At 42.7% G+C, this 24,035-nt stretch overlaps 1 protein-coding gene across 1 annotated transcript in view; it reads left to right on the plus strand.

Annotated features, from left to right (window-relative positions):
* The window catches only part of lamc3 (laminin, gamma 3), an 82,502-nt gene extending 59,058 nt beyond the window's left edge, over window positions 1–23,444 (plus strand). Inside the window, exons 13-28 of the mRNA XM_068334788.1 lie at window positions 8,320–8,508; window positions 9,489–9,734; window positions 10,922–11,075; window positions 11,156–11,298; window positions 11,433–11,611; window positions 14,054–14,234; window positions 15,319–15,536; window positions 16,220–16,296; window positions 17,291–17,425; window positions 19,411–19,615; window positions 20,032–20,178; window positions 20,433–20,535; window positions 21,020–21,222; window positions 21,447–21,587; window positions 21,673–21,772; window positions 22,246–23,444. Coding sequence (XP_068190889.1) covers window positions 8,320–8,508; window positions 9,489–9,734; window positions 10,922–11,075; window positions 11,156–11,298; window positions 11,433–11,611; window positions 14,054–14,234; window positions 15,319–15,536; window positions 16,220–16,296; window positions 17,291–17,425; window positions 19,411–19,615; window positions 20,032–20,178; window positions 20,433–20,535; window positions 21,020–21,222; window positions 21,447–21,587; window positions 21,673–21,772; window positions 22,246–22,508 — 2,684 coding nt within the window. The 3' untranslated portion in view covers window positions 22,509–23,444. The remainder of the gene's footprint in view (window positions 1–8,319; window positions 8,509–9,488; window positions 9,735–10,921; window positions 11,076–11,155; window positions 11,299–11,432; window positions 11,612–14,053; window positions 14,235–15,318; window positions 15,537–16,219; window positions 16,297–17,290; window positions 17,426–19,410; window positions 19,616–20,031; window positions 20,179–20,432; window positions 20,536–21,019; window positions 21,223–21,446; window positions 21,588–21,672; window positions 21,773–22,245) is intronic.
* The last annotated feature ends 591 nt before the right edge of the window (window positions 23,445–24,035 follow it).

Below are 24,035 nucleotides of genomic sequence, written 5' to 3' on the forward strand. Positions count from 1 at the left end.
TTATGTTGTCCAGACTTATGTTATTCCAGACTATTAAACTGATCCAAGCTGCTACTTAGGCGAGAGATCCACTTCTCTGAAACGTTCATCCAGCGTCAAGAAGGATCATCGGAGGTTGTTGAAACAACGCTTTCTGTCACCGTGCCTCAGAGAGGCCAGATGGAACTGAAAGAGATGCAGGCTGTTCAAACCAAGTTTTTTTTTTGTTTTTTTTTTGTTTTTCCGACTCTTTACAGAATTGACGTCGAGCCATTATTGCTTCAAGGGAATGTAACTCAGTCCTCCCCCAGGAGCATTGGCAAGCCATCACTCAAACTGAAAACTGGATGGCTCTACTAATACGGCGATATCCTCATTTCACACAACTAATCTTTATAATGCCAGCTAAACTAGAAGTGTGTAATGCATCTGTCATTTTACGGCTGATAACGACAGCAGCTGTGGCGCTCTTTCAGACTCATATCCCAAACACAACGTCCCGTAAATGGTAAGAAAGACAGCAGCTGTTGGGCGTGTAAACAAGTCAACCACTTTGCAATTATTTATAAGGGTGTATCAGAGTGAATCGTATATGCACTTAATTATTTTATCTCGCTCTCACCATTTTAAACAAGTCCCTTCATCCCAACAAAAGCCGACAGCTTTCCCATCTGAGGTCCCGCCCTCCATCTTTTATCTTTCCTCAATCTTTTACTTCCTCCCCATCTCTCCCTCCAACCCTTAGCCTTAAAGTATCAGAGATCTGACCTACTTAGAAGACGCCAGAAGCTTTGACTCTCAGTGTGTGTTAAGTTTGTGGCTGTGTGTGTGTGTCTTCATATGGCTGTGTGTGTTGTGTGTGTTTTTGTCTCAGGTCCAGAAGCGAGTCTGGTATCACTGCCTGCTCGTCTCCTCTCTAATTAAACTTCTTAAGTGTCTCTTGACTAATTATGTCTCATTTGCGTGCAGATTTTCTGCATCTCTTATGTGTCCTCTCAATCTGGATGTCTCTCCTTTTTTCACAGACACTTGTTCTCTCTGCTGCTTTTTCTTCTGCAGACTCATCAGTCAGCCTCTTCCTCCTCCATCTTCATCTCTGCTCGCTTTGTACCGCTCTCTTCAGTCACCTTGACTCTGCTTTCAGGGTCCTTGACTCCCCTGCCTGCTCCTCCTCTCATCATTCAGTTTTATTTCATTCACGTTAATATAGTATCCAATATTCTGCTCCCTCATGCATTATGTAATCAGAACCAGATTTTATGGAGAGTAGAATTTGGCGTCGATAATTAACAAGAGCAGCCATGAGTGGAACAAAATATCAGTTAATGTTCCCCTTTCATTAAAAACATTCAAGCCCAGTCCCAAAACTCGAGCGCTTCCGGGTAGGATAGTGTGTCTCGTGTCTTTATGGGATCGAAAGGGAGTGATATCTGGTCCTGTGGATGTCCCTCCGAGCAGAGTGGAGGAAGTAAAATCCCAGAATGCTTTAAGATGTGAGGTGCCATAAATGAAAGATAGCTAGTGCTTTGGTTAAAGAATTGAATAAATGTTACATATCCTTCCAAATAATCCTGCAAAAATGTAAAAAATAAAAAAAAATTTAAAAAGCATGGGAACGTCTCATTAATATCAATACAAATGAAGATTTAATTGGATTAATACTAGAACTCACACAATAATCTCTTGTACTTTTGGACAGTAAACTTTTTTTTCCATGCAGGTTGTGTTATTTTCTCCTTTTTTTTAAACCATCCTTTAAATGAGTGTCACTAATGTTTAATAGTAGCAGCAACAGGCTTGTATAGAACTTAAATATTTTCTGAGTAAACCAGGAATCATCTGATTTCAAACAGAACGCCTGACTGCTGTAGAACAGTCTGATAATTAATTATAACTTATCTACTGACTATGTGACGAGCACAGTCCAATTTCCTAGATAAAGTCAACCACTACCCCCTAAGTCTGTTTAGAGTCAAAAAGAGAAGGGTGCTCGAAAAAGAGAGGTATGGATAATAAGAATTCATCTTAACTGATCGATTGTGTTTGTGCTTGAGCTATTGACAGGACACCCTTGTGATTTGTTGGTGTCATGTTAAAACAGTTTTGTGTCTTGATGTTCATCCCTGATGAGTGTGCACAGACAGGATACGCACACGGAGACGAGTGAACTGCTGCTCGTTGCGTTTTTAAAAATATTTGCATGGCACGGGTGTCATTCAAATGATGAATGGGTGTTAAATATGGAGCGCGAGGTGTCCTCTGAGTCATGGATCAAAAATCCAGAGCGCCGTGTGCTTTTGGCGTGAAGCTTTAGCGTTGAATAGCAGCCGGGTGGAAGCTAGTTAAAATTAGCCTGTCATTTTCAGAGATGATGGTGGCACATTCTGCTCGGAGGGCCTGCGGGCTCGTCTTTAATGAAAAGAAGCAAGCAAACAACCAGCAGAAGCTCACCATAAATCTATAAGTTTAGGTCAAGGGGAACTGTCAAAGTAAGTCGATTACAAACACGGCGCTCATCATTTGTCACCGCCAGGGCGGACCAACCTGCTGTTTCTCCTATCACAATCTTAATTGCTGTATAATTACTAAACGACTTGTATTATCATACAGGATGCGCCCACGGATAGAATTGGGACAGAGTTTATTCACTGGCTGCCGAGGGAAGCTGCATCCAATCGTGCATCATAATCATGATTTATTAGCATTCTCTAAGTTGTGTCGGTTCTCTAGCGCAGCACAGCAGATTGGAATTGTTAATATTTGTGGGAGAATGAACAAACCTCAATTTCTGTTGAGCGGCCGGCGCTGCAGGGCTGATAAAGTCAAACATATGTTTTTCGGGATACATGACAAAAACCGTGCGCATGTGGCTCGTTTTGGGCGTAGTTTCATTTTGGCATGGATGGAACATGCTTCCATACCAGATTGGGCAGAAACCATTATTTATTAGCTTGAGGGGGAGCATTCAGGGAGCAGAGAGATGATTGGAATGTATAGATAGCATGGAGGCACTCAATTTTCTCTGCAGTTCACACAGCAGGGAGATGCTCATTAATCACCTAAACAAATGAAACGCATGATGCGACACTGCAGTCGCTGTCGGGTTTTGAACATTAGGGTGCTGTGTTAAAGCTCCTCTGTTATCCCTGCCCCCTAATAGACCCTTGTTAGTCCTCTGTGGCGAACTACACTTGTACTTACATCTTCAGAGAAAAATGTCATCCGAGGATTTCTGGACCAAACTGACTGAAATAGGAGACAGAATTACTTAAGGTTTTGTGTTTATTTACAGACAGTTCTCGGACGTTCAGCAAGACAAGTGGGGATGACAAAGTCATAAACTGAGCACAGCTTGAAGCAGAAAGTCAAGATATTCGAGGCTTAGATTTGGTCTACTATTTTATAAAAACAACTTGTTGCATTATTAATAAGAAATCACACAAATATTAAGTTAATATCAAAATACCTCATGCATAGAAACCTTGGTGCAGCGTTTTGTTATGAAAGTACATTTTCACTCTTTACTTTGAATTTAAAGTCATGCCTGGATAAAATAAAAACCATCTATTATTATCTACTGACCCCAAACAGCTTGATGCAGTTTGTGCGTCAGTACAAAAAACAGAACAAATAAGGTCTTTCTGGTCCTTTTTCTGCTTCATAACAGCATGTGCTTATTTCTCACTTTGACATTTGTGCGGGGCCAAACTTTTGAATAATGCGCTGTGGTTTTGCATAGCTAAATGTCACACCCACTGTCGTCTGGTGGAGGAGGTTGGTAAGTGAACACTTTTTTTATTTTTTGGTGTTTTTCTGTGAAGGACCATCAGGGGCTCAAGTAGCAAAAGTCATTGACGTTGGCTTTTAAAAAAAAAATCAGTGCCTTGTTTCATCAATTAGGCTACAAAAAGAAGAAATTACCAAACATGCTTCCCATTGCAGTTCTCATTAGGATGCTGGGTTAAAATGGAGGATACCATGAGAGATGCTTTATAATCAGACAGAAGAAACCAAAGCGTGTATTTCCCAAATGCCTGCTTAAATGCCATCTTCAGCTCTCTAAGGTCATTAGTTGGAAAAATCTATAAGAGAAAGTTGAGGCAGACAAACTAATAGAGAGTGAAGCTGGCGCTAGCATCGGCTTATTCAGCGCGCTAATCTCTCTTGTGGGTTGTATTTGTTGCGGGCTAAGCCCTGAGATGCCTGGTCTATATCCGCGTGATGGAATATGAGGAGTGACAGCGAGGGGAAAAAGAACTGAGAGTGAGCAAAAAAGACAGATGTAGTCAGTTAGAATAAATCTTAGCATGTAATTTCTCTTGCTGATCCCATTCAGCACGCTTTACTTATCTCCTCGCAACCAGCATATTTATTTTACACAAAAATAAACAGGAAGATAAACAATGCACACGCTCTGCCTCCGCCTGCCTCCGTCTCCAGACACACTGTCAGAAATCACTAGTTTGAAAAGGTCTCAACCTTTTCCTTGATGGAATCGGTTGAGACAAGAAAAACTTAGCGCAACCATCTCGGCACTTCACCGAAATGAAGGAAAATGAGGATGTTTTCCCAGCCTAAAAACAGCAGCTGTGAAAAGAAACCGATATCATTACACTCTGGTTTTAGAAAAAAACTTGTTTGCCTTGTTATGGGTGGATATATAAAATGTGAAGAAAGTTGGAGAACATGCAAAAGACAGTGTGCGTAGAATGCTAAATGTGTAGACTGATTGGATTAAAGTACAGGATTAGACTAATTAAACTCCAGACGACAGATTTACATTTAATTCTTGATTCTGAAATTTCTCCCAATAGTCTTTGAAACATTTCACTCAGACCTGCAAATATCAAACCTCATGGTGGGTCCAGATGAGAAATCCCACAATATATGATTTACTGTAATTCCTGATGGAAACTTTTTTTTCGAGGAAAGGAAAGGTAAGTTCTTGGTCCTGCCCCTCTGTCCAGACCCATGTCCCAACTTTCCACAGAGTTTAACTGAAATCACACTTGTAGTTCTATTATTTTATGAATAGAAAATAGAAAGAAAAAAAAGTTCACTTTTAATCCAGATTTGCAAAAACAGAAAAACCAACAGGGGGCGACAGATGAAAAATGGCATAATAGTCAAGGTCCACCTCTGTTGCTAAATCACCTGAAACCACTTGAAGATATTCAAACAGCTATTTGATGTCTAAACTAACTCAAGCATGTTCTGTTCCTCAACTTCACAGTAGGTGACCAGCATCATGAATTACAGCCCCTGCAGTTGGACCCCCCCCCCCCCACACACACACACACACACACACACACACATCCCTATCCCTGGTACCCAAAGGCCTTGGCCACAGCAATTTGGCTGACAGTCTCTGTACACAAAACAAAAATTGATGCGTTTCTTTCCCACAGTCACAGCGTGACAAAGCATATTTCCCCACTCATTCGTCTTGTACCCATTATGTATGGGGGTGGACAGAACATACAGCCCCTCCCCCCACCTTAAAAGTCCTCCCTGTCTTCCATACGACCGTCCACTCATTCAGACCCTCATCGTGGTTCATATGCAGTAGCAGCAGCAACACGTCTGCTTTAAATAAGAGAGCAACACAACCATCAAACAGCAATGCTGCAAATTTAGCCCAGTGTCTCCCCTCCAGGCTTTGGAGATTCAGATCTCTCTCTCTTTCTATCTCTTTTTCTATTTTGTTTCTTCCTCTGCTTCATTAAAACACTGTGTTCACATGCATTAGTAAATAGATTTCCTTGGCCTGGAGCTTTTTACTGTTCCATTGGGCTAAGTACACAAACCTCCTGGAAAATGCGATGGTCTTGGAAACGCTGTGTATATCGCAGAGCATCCATATTGTATTTATGTAAAGCAGAGCTCGACTGGAGAAAGGGCAATATGTTGTTTTAGTCTACATTTATTTAGCTTTGAAAGGCATTTGTCACTGAATAGTTTAGCCACATAATGCGTGTGGGCATATGCTGTCTGAGCTCATGTGACATGTTTTACTTTTATTTATTTCTGGGCTCATGCATCTGCAAAGACCCCACACGAGGCCCTTCTCCTCAGAGAGACCTCCCATGATGCAACAGGATGCTCGGCATGTGAAGATTTTTGAGAAATTCCAGTCAATGAATAAATCAAGTTTGGGGCATGAATGTAATAACAGAATTTAAAACAATTTCTCTTTGAGTTTTTCCCTCCCATGTTTTCCCATTTGGTGTTCCTACACGCAATTCTAGCTGCTACCTTTAGCGAAGCACACACGTCCATTCCTATTTTGCACAAAAGAATGAGGTAGGAGATGTGGCGGTGCGCGGATGATGACGAGTACCTCTTGGAATAAAAAACACTCCAGCCAGATTGGTTCTTATATAAAAATTCTGCTTTGCAATCGGCAAACAAACGATAGCGTTCAGGCGGAGAGTGGAGGGGTGAAGTTCAGAGATTTCCGACCCGATGACCCACCCGTCCCGTTAATCTGCAGGGATGTGACGAAGGAGCCACGGCGAACGGACGTCACCTGATGAGCTGCCCCGCCGTTCAGCCACAGTTTGTGATGCATGGCATTAGCTTTTCTGAGGAGCCCCTGGAATGATAATAGTGTCAAGGAGGCCCTTGGTGGCTCTACTGCCTCATATTACATTCAGTCATCTTCACACTCAGTAAATTCAGCACATTGGTGCCATTAAATTTACTATGGCTCATTGGGGAATGACACCGCTCGCCGTCAGTGTCATTGTAATGCCTTGTGAGATTCAAGAAAGATTCACTACTTTGTGCTGTGAACTATCATTATTACTAAATACTCTGCTTAAATGACTTGCATTTTATGCTTGGAAGTCATGTATTATTCACCTCACTTGCTGAAGAACTAATGATTTTTACCCAGAAGTCTGCATTTCATCAGGCAACGGAATAACTATTCCCCCTAATGGCTATATGTGATCAATTTGCAGCTGTTATCTTGACTCGCAGGTCTGAAGTTAACTGGATTTTATTTAGTGATGGGAGACGTTGGTTTCGGTGACCCCATAACTAGAGGCGAGAATTTTCTTTACTCCAATCTTCAGTGGTGTGGGCTGATTTAAAAATGCACAGGGAAGGGGTAACTCGTCGAATCACACTGCAGGGTCTGAGGGAGTGGTGAGAAATTTTAATGAGGAGACTATAAAATCACACGGCAGAGATTATTTGCTTTCCATCCAGATGCTTTTGGTGTTCTCTGGAACATCAGCACAATTACTCTTATCCACCCTTGCTTTTGGTCAACTTGGAAATTTTCAACATGATTCAAATTATTTGAGCTCCTCTGATGTCCAGATGCTAAGAGCTAAACATGACGGTGTGCTGCATTAATGCCAAACAACCTTCTTGTGGTTGTACAGTTGGGCTGGAACAAAATCATTATTTTGTTACACTTTAAAATGCATTAGTGGTCATTAAAACTTCATGAATGTCTGCTCATTATGATCCAGTGATAAATTGAACTTTGCGCATCCTAGCAGTTGCCTTTTCTTTTTCCTTTTTTGCCGTTTTCAAAGAATGCCAACGCTTGTTATTCTGCGGCCCTCTGTAAGCTGTAGTCAGTCAGTTATTAAATGAGAATGCCACACTACATTATGTCACATCTTCTACAATTTCTATTGTCGAAGTTGCTGCAGCTCAAATTCCACAAGAACTGAATGCTTTGAGGGCGTAAGTGGGTTCTGTTCTCAGAGTCTGTGACACCAGAGCTGCCACAGATCACTGATCCACAGCAGGAGTAAGGGTGTTGTACTTTTTGTTTAAAGTAGCTCAGATGTTATGTCCTTTTCTTCACCGCTACTGTGGACATTTTCTCTGATTAGCATGTTGTATAATTCAACACTGTGTGCAGCTTACTGGGTTTGATACGCCGCATAATGAGGCCCCAAACTCTGATCAATAAACTGAAGAGAATCCACAAGAGATTCTGTACATGTTCGCGTGCATCAGCACACGTTGCACATGACCAAGTCCTTTAAAGTGGCGTGAGGCTGACAGTTGCTTTTCTAAGACGGTTTGTTTTTAAGGACATCATAGAATTGGTAATCTCTTCCACTTGATGGGAGAATTGCTTTTCTTCTTGAAGGTCTTTCTGACTCCATTTGGCTCTTATATTTCCCAAAGCAATTATAGTTGGGGTGAATTTAGTTGTCTTATGGTGTCCATGGTGGGCTGAGGGGGAAAGGGTTGTGGGTTGGAGATGAGCTTCTGCACTCCTGGTCAGAGACACAGCGCACTCTGCTGGTAAAGACTGGAACATCACCTCCCTCTTGATCCATTTTTGCTTCTCTCTTCTCTCCATATCAGGTGTGTGCGACTGCTCAGACTTCACCACTGGAATGACCTGTGAGCGCTGCCTGGAGGGTTACTATGGCAACGCTTTGACTGGCACGCCTGATGATTGTCAGCCTTGCCCTTGCCCAGACAGTACCAGCTGTGCCCAAATTACAGAGACAGGACAGGTGGTCTGTACCAACTGCCCTACAGGTCAGACAGGTGAGGTTAAGCGCTGGTGGTTTAAAGGCATTCTCAAGGCTCCATGGACTAATAAACCATTTCCGCAAAAGATGTATGCCCAAAACATTTTTGCCCTCTTTCAAGTGTGTCTCGGTGGGCATCAACAAATCGGTACATTTTGAATTGCTATTAAAAAATTGAATTAAAAAAGAAAAAAACTTGATGTATAATTATATACATATATAATTCATCTTCTTACCTGCTTCTTCCGCATTTTTGTGGGTCATGGGGGTCGCTGGAGCCCATCCCAGCAGACTTACAGGCATAAGGCTGGGGGACACTCTGGGCGCGACACCAGTGCGCCGCGGAGCAACATGAACGACAAACAATCTCTCACACATACATACAAACTTACGGACAATTTGGATCCAACAAGTTCACCTGGAGTGCATGTTTTTGGAAGTGGGAGGAACCTAGAGAATCCAACCTAGACGTGAAGAAAACATACTGTACATACTCCGCACAGTGCAGAACTCGAACCCGGAACCTTCTAGCTGTGAGGCGACAGGGCTTCCCACTACATACCGTGCAGCCCATTATACAATTAATTCTTAATTATAATTACAAATAATTCCTACCTTCATCTGCAAATACCACCTGTCCTCTCTAGTGTTACATGCCACATGAACATGGCAGCTTTGCATCACCGTGTTCTACATGCAGGTTATTAGGCCTGTAAATGTAAGGTCACAGATTTTTTCATCAGCTCCTGTCTGAGAAAAGCCAGCAGGTGCAAAAGGAAACAGCTTATATAATAACCCTCAAGGTAATTTATTTAGTGCCAAGAGAGAAATGAAATACAAAGTTGAGAGAAGAGAGATTAATACTGGAAGGAGTGTGGCTCTCAAGCATGTGACACATGATGAGTTTATAACTGGCTCGTAACACACTCTTAAAGTTTTATTCGTCAGTCATTCATACGAATCCTGCTTGTTTCTTTCACCTTTCTCCCCTTGCAGGGATCCGCTGTCAGATGTGCGAAGACGGTTACTATGGAGACCCCCTAGGACAGTCTGGAGTACCTCGGCAGTGTTCGAGGTGCGACTGCAACGGCAACGTGGACTTCAACGCCGTGGGAACATGCGACCACGTCACCGGGCATTGCCTTAAATGCGTGGGACACACTGAGGGCGACCGCTGCCAGCGCTGCCAGCGGGGTTTCTACGGAAACGCCCTGGACCGTACGGCTCGCCAACGGTGCAAACGTGAGTGACCAAGGAGGGACTGCATGAAAATATTCGCTTAATAAAAAATCTGAATTTCCCTTGGGATTATTAAAGTATCTATCTATCTATCTATCTATCTATCTATCTATCTATCTATCTATCTATCTATCTATCTATCTATCTATCTATCTATCTATCTATCTATCTATCTATCTATCTATCTATCTATCTATCTATCTATCTATCTATCTATCTATCTATCTATCCATCTAATAGATTTTTATGTTTGATTTTAAGATTTGCTGGCAGATGCGAAAAGGGAACTTTCACCTCTGAGAGACTCAAAAATGTTTTTTTTTGTCACTTTAGATGTCCAAAATAACATTTGTTTGATGCTAAAGGTTTGTTTTCATATCCATCTGCTAAACAGGGAAAGTTTCTCTCACATTACCTGAAAATGAAACAAGTATGACTTCTCAGTGAAGCAGGATTGTTGCGTCTTCATGTAGTTTTAAACATTTCATTCCAGGGAGACTGAACTATTTTGAAAAAACACAATCTATTATTCAAAGAGTATTTTAATGCCTCTGGAAACATCGGAGCGGATCTTCAAAAATGATTCCTCATGTGTCTTCATTAGATCAGGAGTGACTACTGAACAGTGTTCATAACCATTTCCATTAAGGACCAGACTGCCTCGGGTCCTACCTTTAAAGAAAGGCAGGTAATGGTGCATTCATGGTGCTGAATAAATGACTAATCAAAAGTTTTAAATTTGACAGGTGTAGCACTCTCAACTCATCAAAGGTGAAAGCCTCAAATGAGTGGAAGTAATGGCTGCGAGACATTTCTCAGAATCCCCACCCACAAAATAATAAAAGGCGAGTTTTTGGGTTGAGGATTACAAAAGGTCTGAGTGAACAGTGGAATAAGGAAGACAGAGACCCACAGAATGATGACAGTAAGCTGTGATGTGTTCATACTGTTTAAGCCCCAGGTCGAATTTCAGATTTACAGAACAATGTCAGAAATAGATCCATGAGTCTCCCCCGGTGCTCCCTTCTCCCACATTTCCCTCCATCTTTTCCTCAAGCTCTCTGAGATCAAATCAATAACAATTCCTCCATGCTAACATGATGCATCACCGTGATTTGAGCTGTTAGCGATGAAACACTACCGTTGTTCTCATTTCATAATAAAGAATTTGTTTTATTTGTTTCCTCCAGCATGCAGCTGCAATCCTGCTGGTACCTCCGGGCATGAAAATGAATGCCACCCTCAGACAGGAAGTTGTCAGTGCCTCAGTCACGTGACGGGACGTGACTGCAGTAACTGCGAAGTCGGCTTCTTCAACCTCCACCCAGGTGTAGGATGCGAAAGGTATAGATATATATACACGGTCATTCTATTCCCTATAATGACTCAACATAATTAATGAGCTATTTTCCCTCCCTCCTCAGGTGCAAGTGTAATCCGATTGGCTCCTCATCCGTCGCGTGTCATCCAATCACAGGGCAGTGTGTGTGTCGCACAGGAGTGGAGGGAACCCTGTGCGATTCTTGCCGCGTGGGCTTCTTTGGATTCTCATCACGAGGCTGCAGAGGTGCAGGATTTTACTTCAGGCGTCACAAGTGCTGTCCTCTAATTGTCCAGTACGCCGCCGAGTAAAGATGACACGTAGTTATTCCTGCCTCTTCAAACATTAACCCGTGCCCCCGTCCTGTCGTCCCCTCCCAGCCTGCAACTGCGACCCAATGGGCTCCGTTTCCATGCAATGTCGCAGTAACGGTACCTGCCTCTGTCGTCAGGGTTTTGTGGGCTATAAGTGTGACAAGTGTGAGTGGAACTACTTCCACGACAGAGCCACTCACCAGTGTGAGGAATGTCCAGTTTGCTATGGCCTCATCATGAAGCAGGTGAGTTGATGGAACAATCAAACAGTTGATTGGTAATACTCAAACCCTCTTCTTACCAGGTGCAAAGCCGCGGAACTCATGCTAAAGTCTTCATTATGATCTCTGGCTGGTTTCTAATTGTGTCTGAGGCTGGGTGGTGAGCAGATAGCTTACATTTAGACATCCAGGCCACCTGAAAACCTTAAAGAATGACACCGTAGGTGGTGAGATGTGAATGGGGTGAGCCAGGAAGCCAAATCGATCGGCTGAAAGAGGCTGAGAGGCTCCGCGTCGCAGTCGGATGAGCGTTGTCATTTTTCAACACAACATGTGATCCATTTGCTCACAATTGTAGCTGCGTTCAGTGTAGATGTAACTAAAACTGCACCAGGTATACCTACTTTGTTGTACACACAAATGAAGGTGAGTTTCGCGGAAGCGGATATAAACATCCTGTTCATATCCTTAGCAGACAGGACCCATCTGTTGAAGAGGTCTTGTTCTGATAGCTTATTCTGCCCTGAGGTTCTGCCGGCTGCCTTTGCGCTCGTTCACATGTACTAACTGGACAATCGAACCAGCGTTCACAGTGATCGAAACAAACTCGCTGACTGTGAACGACCCCTGAAAGCCGGTGGTGACAAAACATCTACAGTGCTGAGTGGCCTATTGGTTTGTATATGTCACAGTATCGTCATAGCAACAATCATAAATTTGCTTCCATACCAGTGCCTGGATAAGTCTCCAAATTTGATCATCCCCCTTCCTCACTAAGGCCCACCTTTGATTAAAGTTTAAATTGAAATCTGTTGGAGATTTTCTGATTTATAGTCATTACAAACAAATGGCGCCAATCACATGACTTCCTCCAATTCCCACTGGTTAAGGTAATAACAATCCCAAGTTTCCAGTGGTGAAGGTTTAAGCCTCAAAGAATTAAAATTGCAGTATTATCAAGCAGACAAAAGCAAAACATCCTCACTGATAAAAAGGAGAAACCAGCAAATGGTCAAAGTTTTTTCTTCATAAGCAGTTTCTCATTAGTTGTCAATATTTCAAATCCCAAGTATGACACTTGAGTAAATTTGCTGATGTCCCTGGCATCGATCGTTATTCTCCTTTCATGTGTATTGATGTCTGCTGCACATATTCCTGCACATGATCATATAAATTCTGCACACAGATGGTCCCTTGGGTATTACTATTATGTGGTGCAATTTGTTTTGGAAATAGCCTGGTCCCTCCAGCGCATCTCCCCTTTTTAAACCCTGGTGACAACCATATGGCTCCTTTTTATTTGTATAGTGGAAGTTAACAGTAACTGTGTAGTGAGACAGAAGGAGAGATTTGCCCTAATGATCTCCTGCGCCTCCTTCTATCCCTTTTGTTTGCACTGCAGCCCACGTCTGCATGCCAAAGGTGCCGCCTCCCTGGATTTGGCATCTGAGGCCGTTCCAATACCTCCGACGTGTTCCGTCTTTTCTCTGAACACATTCTTGTTCCAGCTAAAGTGACTCTGTGTTCTCTCCGGACTAGCTTGTACCTGTGTGAATGCCGGCTGTGATTTCAACAGTGTTAGCAATTCAGTGAACATCCCAGCCTTGTCTCCACTGAACACCTGCAATTACTCTCACTATCCTCAGTCTACCCCAACCCACCCCCACCACCCCGCCTCATCCCACTCTCTGTGTCTCTGCTCACATTTTCCTCCGGCTTGCTCACAGGAAGGAAAAGAATAACAAGCGCTAAGAGAGGACGGTTGAAGCGTTCGATCGATGATCAAGGAAGCTATTAAAAGAAACCGAGGAGCGGCCGGCCAGATAATGTGATAAAACAGTCACAAAGGATATAAGGTGCTTGTTTAAAGACACAAACGAGGATCCTGGTGTTTCATTATAAAGAAGAAGATATGAGCTCATTAATGCCACTCACTGATTGGAACACATGTGCACCACATGCATCTTGCTTCATGATTTGAAAAAGAAGGTGTTATCGCAGCAAACATCAGCCACTCTCCGTTCTGGTCTGGACCGTTTAACTTCTAGGGTCGACAAATTGGGGCCAATCCCGGCACCTTCCTTCCATTTTCCAGACCTTTACTTCTATTTTCCAAGAAATCTAATCAGTCTATCTTCAGAAATGGTCCTATTCTCTGCAGAGAACAGTGTGAGTGGATGTGGATAGGAAAAGTGTATTTTAACCGCCTGTTGTTGGTATTCATTTATTCATTGCCTTTGTTGAAATACTGCATTGTGATGCTGTGGTGTGCTGACAATCAGAGTCCTATCTCAATCCCCGTGTCTGAATTAATAAATACAGATCTGGATGAATGGATATTTTGCTGCAGCATGTTATGTCGCTGCAGCCGGTTTTTATTTTTGTTCATTCTTCTGGTTGTTTTCACGATTACAATCCATATTGTCATCGACACCTCCGGTCATAAATCCCGGTGCCTTTTCACAGGCGGAAAATCTCAAGACTCGCCTGCTGGATCTGGAGAGGCTCTTGGTTCATTTTGATTGCAGAGGTAGATCCGGGAAGCAGCACCACCTGCTGAAGTATCACATGGCCAGGCTTTACGATCACGAGCACCAGGGTGAGGACACGCTGCCCAACGCTCTGGAGGATTTCCTGGCCTTTCAAGGTAACCAAAAGCTACCATAACACCACGTCTCGTTCATGTTTCCTCTGTGAAATCTGAAGCTCTGTTAGACCTATGTGTCACATCACGACTGTGAGGAGATGTAGCATATCGGCACACACAGTATAAATCCAGCAGGCATTGCTAAGAAATTTATGAAACTGCCCCTGGCGTTGTACAAAATGGGCTGCTGCTCTGACAGCGTCTCCTCAGTGTGACGCTGGTTCAGACACAACACAAAGCGATTACATCAGGAAGCCGGCAACAGCACAAACCTCTTCTAATTACTTTAACACAATGCTGATATATCCTCATTATGTTTGGGGTTGGTGGAATGGGGGAGGGGGGGGTGCTCAGCTGCACAGGCCAAATGGAGACAAATCATAACAATACAGAACAAGGCACCTTGTGCCCAAATTAATCTTTATTTATACGACGGTCGAGGCGTCTCTAATCCTTGGTTTATTATGATTATCGTCGCAATCACGATAGCGGTCATCTAACAGCCCCCTTTTACATGCATACACACACGCAGCTGCCAGACGTGCACTTTAAGACATCGGGTGACCCAATAATAATTTAATGAGTATGTGGGCGCGACAAATTTACTGTGTGGGCACACAGGCTAAAAGAGCGCACAGTGGGACATACACACACACACAGACACACACACACACACACATACACACACACACACACACACACACACACACACACAAGTTATGTCTCATTTTATAACAGACAGGCAAAGAGTGAACAACAAATATCCAAAGGCTTTGTGCTAATTGTAACCCAGACCATTTGTGCAGCCAGTCAGAGCAGAAACACCCCAGAATACAAAGTAAGGCTGCAACAAACCTCCACATCCGGGCACAATTACTTATAGATCCAGTTTTGTTTTTTGTTTTTTTGTTTTTTTTTACTGCTAACTGATGTACAGGAAGGATGAGAGCCTGAATTCACACAGTAAATTAGAGTAATGCATCAAAATGCAGCACAGAGAGTTGGAAAAATACTATTCTCTGTGAAATAATCCGTGAAGGACTTAACTGTGGTTTTATTTGCTTCTTGCTCTTTATTCTTTCAGAAGCCCGGGAGGCCTTCATAAAACAATTTTCCTTGCTGGAAGCTTCTGCAGGCAGACTCTCAGCCCAGCTGCACGGCGTCACGTCTGCTCTGAACTGCAGCGGCAACGTGACGGATGAAGAGCCCGTCGCTGTCTGTCAAACCTTCACGAAGACGCTGTCCATGATGGGAGCGTCTCAGGAACAGCTAAAGCAGGCGACGCTGGACCTGGACAACATGGTAGGACAATCACAGGTGCTGTCACTCCAATGTGGTGTTGTCTGTGTTCAGTCTGATCCAGACTGATGCTGGATTGATACCCCGACTACCCTACCGCAGGGGCTTTTCACTATCTCCTTACGACATTTGCATAAATCCATTATGGATACCGTTGCCGTGTTATTCAGAGTGAATTCAGACAGTCGTACTTTTACCATTTTAAAGCTCTCTATGTAAGAACAGACGCACCATACCTCTGTGGAGCCTTATCACCTGGTAAGCCGAAGGCCGTGGCAATTTAATTTCAAATTAATAAACAGAGCAGTCCCCCCCCCAAAAAAATAAGAATAATGCTACTATCAATCGGTTTTCCAGTTTTTATTTGCATTTTTCTCAAATTACTTGGGGGTGGATTTTTCATTTGAATGTACACTTTACTTTGGGGGATTTATTTCGAGCGAGGTTTATCCCCAGGCCTCGGAGTATAGAGGTTCATTAGAGGAGTTTCATTATTTGCAAAAATTAAACGGCAGACCAACAATATGAGGATACTCCATGACCTGCACACAGAGAGGTTTACCAGCCGTCACGCCGATCCAGAATTCTGAATGAAACTCTCCCCTCAGCCTCGGCGTCCGTTCGTCATCGTGAACACATGGAAACCTTTTTCACTCTCTGTGACCTGTTCTCTTCCTTTTTCATAGATCATTCCTTTTGAGGCAGCATCAGGACCGAACAAATGGAACATGATGGTCAATGACTCACGGGCCCTGGTGACAATGTAAGTCAGGTGGACTTTTTTTCTGAAAGCGCTATTGTGTTTGGGATTTGGGAACAGAACTGAAACACAACATCGCGCACACGTCACTTCCCCACGGGATTAGAGAGTGTATAGAGATGTTTACCATCCCTTTGTGTTTCGTCCTATACTTTGTGTTGTACTGCCTGTTGTACTGCCTGTTGTACTGCCTGTGTTGTACTGCCTGTTGACTGTGGGTCTGAGAGGACTGCAATTTCATCTGTGCTGTATGTCGTGCTTAAATGGTACAATTGACAATAAAGCTGACTTTGACTTTGACTTTTGACTGATAATGATGGGTTAAAGTTGGATTCGGTTGGTGGGGGGAACCCTAAATATATTATTCTACAGAAAATCTCTCATTTAAATTTGTGAATATTTTGCTGTAGCCATAGAAGTAGGAACAAAAAAACCCAGCAAGATTAGTAATCATGTTGTCAACTAGCTATCAAACCATTAAACCATTAAACCATTAAACCATATTACTTGAGACGGTTTTCTGACTAAACCACAGTTTTGACATTATTAAGGATGAACCAGACAATTACATGTATCTATATAATAAATAAAGTGCAGGAACGACATTTGGAGTCTTCCAGCTCACTTAACCTCAAACATATAATATTCACGACTCTGAAGAGTCACTGTTGTGTGTTATCATTAGTGTGGAATGAGCTAACATGGAGTCGGGCTCAGAGATGTGTCGTCATATGTGTGACTAGATGTTTTATTTGAATCCTGTCGGATCCATTCCCATTATGCGACGATGAATCCATGCCCTCGGCTGCTCAGACTATGCGGTACTATTTATACAGTGGTTACAGAAACCTGGACCAGCGAGGGGAGTCTTCAACGTTGGAACCCATTTCATCTTTCCTCAGGCAGTTGTAATGTTCCGTTATTCTTTTTAACTCACTTTCTCCTTTCCCTCTCCCCCTATCCTTCCACTTTATCTTCCTCCTTTCCTCCCTCCTAGTCATAGAGCGACAGCGGAGCACATCGAGGCCATGGCCAGTAGGGCGGTAGCCGCCTCAAAGCAGACCTTCGGTTTCCTGATGGATCTACTACAGGACAACTCCACGGAGGAGTACATCAAGAACCTAACAGAGCGGTAAGCTCAACAAAGCCAAACACACCCACACAGACAAATACAAACTGAAAGAAATGTCCTCCATTCACATAAAGCATCTTGTGTTGTGAAACCCCCAACAAGCTGCAAATCTCTGGATTATTTCTTTTGGTAGCGTAGTCCTAACAAAGTGCACCTATCACTATTACAGCTCAGGGTTCTCTTCCTTACTGAGGCCTTTGAAAGCACAGTGGAGTTTAGGAGTAAGACATTTAGCCACAGGGGTAAGACTTCTCACCACTGTAAGCCTATTGCTTTCTTGGATTTGCCGCACGCTCGCTGCATCTCCTAGCGTGTGATTGCTCTGAGGATTATGCTGAATGCTAGAAAGAATGATGCAAAAAGCCCTCGGGTGGCCATGATGAGAGCAGGAAGCCAGAAACTCCAAATTGATTACCCCCCTTTGTAACAGTAGTCGTCTCGGATCGGGAGAGTTCTGTTCGTCTGTGTGAGAAGGCATGTCTCACAGGTTGTGTATTCAGGTTTGTAGATGCACAACATTAATAAACTTAAAGTGGGAACCAGCGTGTGGCCAGTTCAAGACAAAGGTGTGTGTGTGTGTGTGTGTGTGTGTGTGTGTGTGTGTGTGTGTGTGTGTGTGTGTGTGTGTGTGTGTGTGTGTGTGTGTGTGTGTGTGTGTGTGTGTGTGTGTCTGTGTGTGTGTGTGTGTGTGTGTGTGTGTGTGTGTGTGTTTAATATATAGAGTGAAAATACAATTTCCCCACTGGGGATTAAAAGGAATTTAAATCTTAATCCTGAGATTCACAGGTACGAATCAAATCAAACAAAATTAGCATACGTAACTCCAGTGTAGATTTTCATCTGGGTGTGTTATTGAAATCTGTGACAAACAATAGCTGTAAAGATCGACTGGAGACGTCCCCCCCTTATGTTGAACAGCAGGTTTAGTTTTTAAAAGCTTCCAGGTGGAAGGTGAGGGACTTTTCAATAAAGCTTATCTGCACAACTAACCAGCTAACTAACTAACTAACTAACTAGTGGAATCACCAAATGGATCTTTGTTGAAGACCAGCGGCTTTAACAAATCACCTCAATTGAATCCTCAAAAGGAACTGATGTTCAGTTTCATACATAGACCTTCTCACTGTGATATTTGTTTGGATACAATTTTACTTTGCAAACATTTTACAATCTTTATAGCAAACATAACTTTTCTTTATGCGCTTGTCTGCTAATTAAGTCTGCAATTCATTACAGATGCATTGCTGAGCACCCAGAGATGTTTTTACTCCGGAAATTCTACTCCTAATTAAAAAAATGTGCAAAACTAAACTGAGATCTCGTGATGGGGAAAAAGGAACAAGTTTAATCTGTGTAACTGGTTAATTTTTACCAACTCAACATATGTTTTAACTCCCCTCAAAAGTAGAAGTGCAGTATTTTAAAGTCAAAATTAATCATGAGATTAATGCAGTCAAGTTCAACTTTGCAAATGTTTTCTGACCAGTAACATTCATATAGGCGTGACATTGTAGGATGTGAGAATTTATCCTGTCAGTGGTATTCTACACTTCCACCAAACATTTGAAGTTAATTCCTCCACTATTTTTAACCCAAAACTCTAAAGTAAAGCTTGTTGTGATTACCCTGTTTTCACTCCATTTATGGCAAAACATATTGGAAAATTTCCGCTTCAACACCTCCCCTGAATGCGTGTGCTTTTGTTCTATCTCTTAGCTCCTCTTGACTCACAACAACCTCCAGACTGTTATTTGTAGATTTGTGTTGATTTAAATATTAGATCACATCAGCCTTTATTTAATTGAGACACGAAATTGCAGTGGACGCACGGTGGCGCAGTGGGTAGCGCTGTCGCTCACAGCAACGAGGTTTCTGGTTCGATTCCTTTACTTTGAATCCATCTTTTATACTTTGAGTCATCCTTTCCAAACTTTCGCTGTCTGTATTTGCAGTATGTTACATTCTCTCCTCTCCTTCCCTCTCAGCATCACACAAATGCAGCAGCAGAAAGATAACCTGACAGCACAGGTGAATGAAACCGCAGCCAAGCAACGGGCCCTGGAGGAGGAAGCTGCTGGTTTAAAGCTGGCCCTGGGTAACATCTCATCATCTTTACATCAGCTGACTCCAACAGATGCCAGCCCATCACCAGAGCCGAACCGAACGCATCCAGCCAACCGTACAGCAGAGGTCAGTTTGGGCAGCACCTGCAGGCGACAAATGGATTTTGAAGTGCTATTATGTTATATTATAGTGTAATTTAGCCTAGTTAAAGCTGCTGTGATAGCAGCACATATAAAGAAACCATTCCAGCTCATTTAATGTGCACTCACAGAGAAACACATCCATCTCCCTTTTTTTTGAGGAGTGGGAAGTTAACTCCACTATAGTGTTTCTTCTTAATTTAACACTTGGCAAGCTGAGAGGAAGGCAATAGAGGAGAAGGTGCTGGCAGAGTTTTCAGCTCATGTTGTTGCAGAGACGGATGATAAACCCCTGAGCGGATGAGAGGAAAAAAACAAAAGCACTGACACAAAGATAAGTTAGCACACTCGTTAACGTGTTATCATCAACATCCAATTTACGTGTCTCCGCTTCCTGCGTAGTTTGGGAACGACCTGCTGAAACAAATAAAAGAGCTGGACCAGAAAATTCAGACCAAAGACGAATTCATCGCAAGGATCGGAGAGGAGATGAAGCCGCTTCGAATGACGGCCAATCAGAAGCTGGAGATAGTCAGCGTCATCAGCGAGGTGAGTGCATTTATGGCATTTGGTGGAATTTTGTTCACATAACCTGAAATGTCACAGGTCAAACATGTGTCACTACCTGCACAAATTGGACTTCCTAGCAAATACATGCTGATATGACACCAAATGCTAACATGCTATCTATCAGAAAGGCGCTTCAGTTCCAGCTACTTTAAAATATTCTATACCTTCCTGAAGCTTTGAAAACTCTAGACGTCACTGACGTAATGTTAAACATCTCACGCTTGTTTCTCAAGCTACGAGCACGCACTCAAGGGTCAAAGGTCACAGCATTGTCGTCCGTGGTGACAGGAAAAGAGGTGGAATCAGACGCCATGGCGCTCCACAGAGAAGTTGACAGTGAGTCCCTGTTTTTCATTGTTATTTTTCATCCATGCAATAATGTTTTTGTCGAAGGTCCAGCTAATTTACTCTAACTCAAACTGAAATGGGGAGTCCTGACACTGTAAACACGTATAAGTAGAAGTATTCCTGCGATAAATATGTCGTCTCCATCGTATTGTTTTGACCTTCTTGTCGCATATGAATGCAGCAGCGGCATCCGTGAAAAACCTGATGAAATGAAATGTTTATTTTACAGCATGTTAAGGCTCTGGTTTCCTCAGACTTTCAGTAAAATATTAACACAAGATTTTTTTTTTAAATTTAATGCAATGTTGAGTTCTTCCAGATCTGTTTTAATTTGATTTGATATTTTGAACACAGAAATATAATGTTGCTATTTACCAGTTTTAAACAGCTTTAAATGAATCAGATTTTGATACATTATTTTCCACTTCACTAATTGAAATCTTCCTGATAACCACCTTTGTTCCTCTTTCAGACATGGTGCAGGACTGGCCTCTTCGGCAGACCCAGACTCAGGCTGCGCTGAAAAAGGAACGACCCCTGCAGGAAAAAGTTCTGGCTGATGTCCGAAGGAGAGTCTCACAGATTGAGATGACGCTGAAACCAGCTCTGGAAAACATCAGCTTCTCCAGCAACACCACTAAAGAGGTGGAGCAGATGGCACACGCCGTGGCAAAGGTGAGTGTGCAGCTGATCCGCTATTCATGAGCAGGTTATTCCTATTCCCAAAACATTGGGAAGAATATTTCTGTTCAACGTCAGGAGGAATTGTAATAGCTTCTCTTGTGTAGTGCCATCTACAGATCAAGATCAGCTGTTATAAGGGTTGGATTAAAGTAGGCACCCTGTAGTGGTAGTCAGAAACCATTAGCATGACGACATGCTAAATGTTTTACCGGCAGGAGTCCAAAGCTGTTCTGACCCAAGCCAAACACACCAGGACGGCGTCCCGGCACCTCAGCTCCCACGTAGATTCTGCTTTACGACATCTTGCAGAGCAGGAGACGCTAACTGACAAGGCAAACTCCCAGATCACCTCAGAGGTACCGACTCGGACACATCTCTGTGTGTTGATTCGTCTCTGATTTCCATCGTTTAAACGTCAGGGATGTGTCTTCTCATTTCCAGCCTAATGTGACCCTGACTGGCGTAAAGGAGGACATGGAAGCAGCCAAGCTCCAGTTAAAAGTCTATTCAGACACGCTAACAGAGCTAATCAGGAATATCAGTGAGTCATTATTTTATAGGTGATTTTTACTGCAGCTACTTTTTTAGTCTTACATAAATTAAAAACTCGTTAATCTTCATTACACCTTTAAATGCCAGATCACTAAAGAGTCTGTGCCTTATAATGGCTCATTTAACATGGAAATAATCCTCAGACTTTTATCTCCATGGTAAATCAAGAATAAATACTGTTAGTCAGGCCCATTAGATTTTTTTGTAGGTCAATTTCAGTGTATTAAATATGTGTAGTTATTTATTTCTGTTTCTGTTGTTAAATTATTTTTGTATTGTGGTCCTTTAGAACAAACTGGAAATGCAGGAATCTGGTTTTCAGTGATCAATACGTGAACCTGCTTGAGAGGAAAATAACCAAAGCTACATTATTTTGTCATCATCATACAAACTAATCAAAGGTAAATAATCTGACACCCCTTCCCGTGGTTTCCTGTTTCCTCTCTTGTGCTTCCGGTCCAGATGGTAACATACCGCTGGAGAGATTCGACCGGATCCTGAACGAGACAGAGCGCCGCCTCCGCATGCTTCGCGGGAGCGTCGAGAGCCCCGTGCTGGGTCTAAAGATCAAGAAGCTGCACTCGGCCGCTCAGGAGCAGCAGAGCCAGATGAACGTCCTTGAACAGGACTTACAGGAGATCATAGAGGAGAGAGACAGTCTCAGGGACATCGCCTCGAACCTGCCTCAGTCCTGCCCCGAGGCCACGCGTCCAGGAAAAGGATAAGGGCCGCAGGTGACGGCGAGCGAACCACTGATTAGACAGCTGGACATCAACAAGGCGTAGGTGGGTTTTGTCACACATTCCATCTTCCTACAGAGGTTTTATTCTACCACCTAAAGTCCAGTGACACACACTGACTTACCTACTGTCTCCTGTGATTTATCCTTAATCTGTCTCCTTCTTTGGTGTTTTTTTCCCTCCCTTAAATTTTTTTTTAACCAACTACATCAAAACTTCCAAATTTCCCTTTGAATAATAGCACAGCTACTCTGAATCGCTGGAGTGCATGTTCAAATTTAGAATAATGCTGATTCTCCTTTGTGGGGGTTAAAGGTGTGTCTGAGTGCTGCTCCAGCCTGACACATCCATTTACACTTGAGCTGCTTTTCATCAGCCCAGCTTGATTAACAATTAGCAGACTCGGCCTCGACGGGACTCGGGTCCGGCTTTAACAGCACACAGCCAACGTTCAGGACTCTTATAGTGCCTACCTCTGTGTTTTTTCTTATCTTTCTCTCTGTGGAATCAAATAACCCAACATCCCTTGTCCTTGTCTCGTGGTTCTTTACACCATCTGGAATTATTGCGTTGCATATCTTACTGTATTTCCAAGACGTGCTCCGATATGTGTGAGAGATCGTTCTGCCTAGTCTTGGACGGACACGTGTAAAACGGTGAACAGAGCTGCATAAAGGAGCTGCTCACAGCTGATTAAAAGGGCGGAACAGAAAACTAAAACTAAAACTAAAAAAAGTATTAAGTCATCAGAAAACATTCAATTACTGAGTTTATCAATGTTCAGGGTAGTTATCTTTCATTAAAATACCGCGCTGACAATCTTTGCACATGTATTTTGACATTTTGAAACACTGCAGCTATTAAAAGAAAAAATTGGACATTTTATTGAATGTACTTATCTGTGACAAATAAACACATCAACACACCAATGTTATATCTGTGCATTAATGTTCAGCTTACGGTTGTTAGTTTAGCTATCTGGTTGCTTAGCTTATCAGAAACAAGAGGAAACAGCCCAGCGCTGCTCAGTTAACTCTCTGCATCACATTATTTTCAGTGGATGAAAGAGTGATGAGTTGCCTCACTGAATCATGAAAATAGAATCCAAAGTGAGAGTCAAACAGATTAGTACCAACGAGGCCTCGAGGTCATGACTTTATATAATATGCATGTTTGAAATTATAGTGACTGTTGCAGGATTTTTCTCAGCGTATGCAACATTAAAGTCGAGCCGATAGCCAGAGTTTTCTCTATTTCATGTCCAGAGAGAAACGCCCAATGGAGACATTCACGTAGAAGTGATAGGTCTTCTGCTGGGACGGGTTCCATTCTACTGTTTTATTCCTCTTCTAAGAAATTCATATAATATGACTGAGTTGCTACACCATCTGCTGGAATGCCATCCATTTTTAGTTCAGAACTTTTGGTGCTGCGGGGCTTCTTTGTTTCAGCCTATTCTGAAAACTTCTCAGCATTGAAGAAGGATTCTGTCAAGGATCTGGAAATCCTAGA

This window comes from Antennarius striatus, chromosome 15 (genome assembly GCF_040054535.1).
Source record: "Antennarius striatus isolate MH-2024 chromosome 15, ASM4005453v1, whole genome shotgun sequence".
In the NCBI taxonomy this organism is placed as follows: Eukaryota; Metazoa; Chordata; class Actinopteri; order Lophiiformes; family Antennariidae; genus Antennarius; species Antennarius striatus.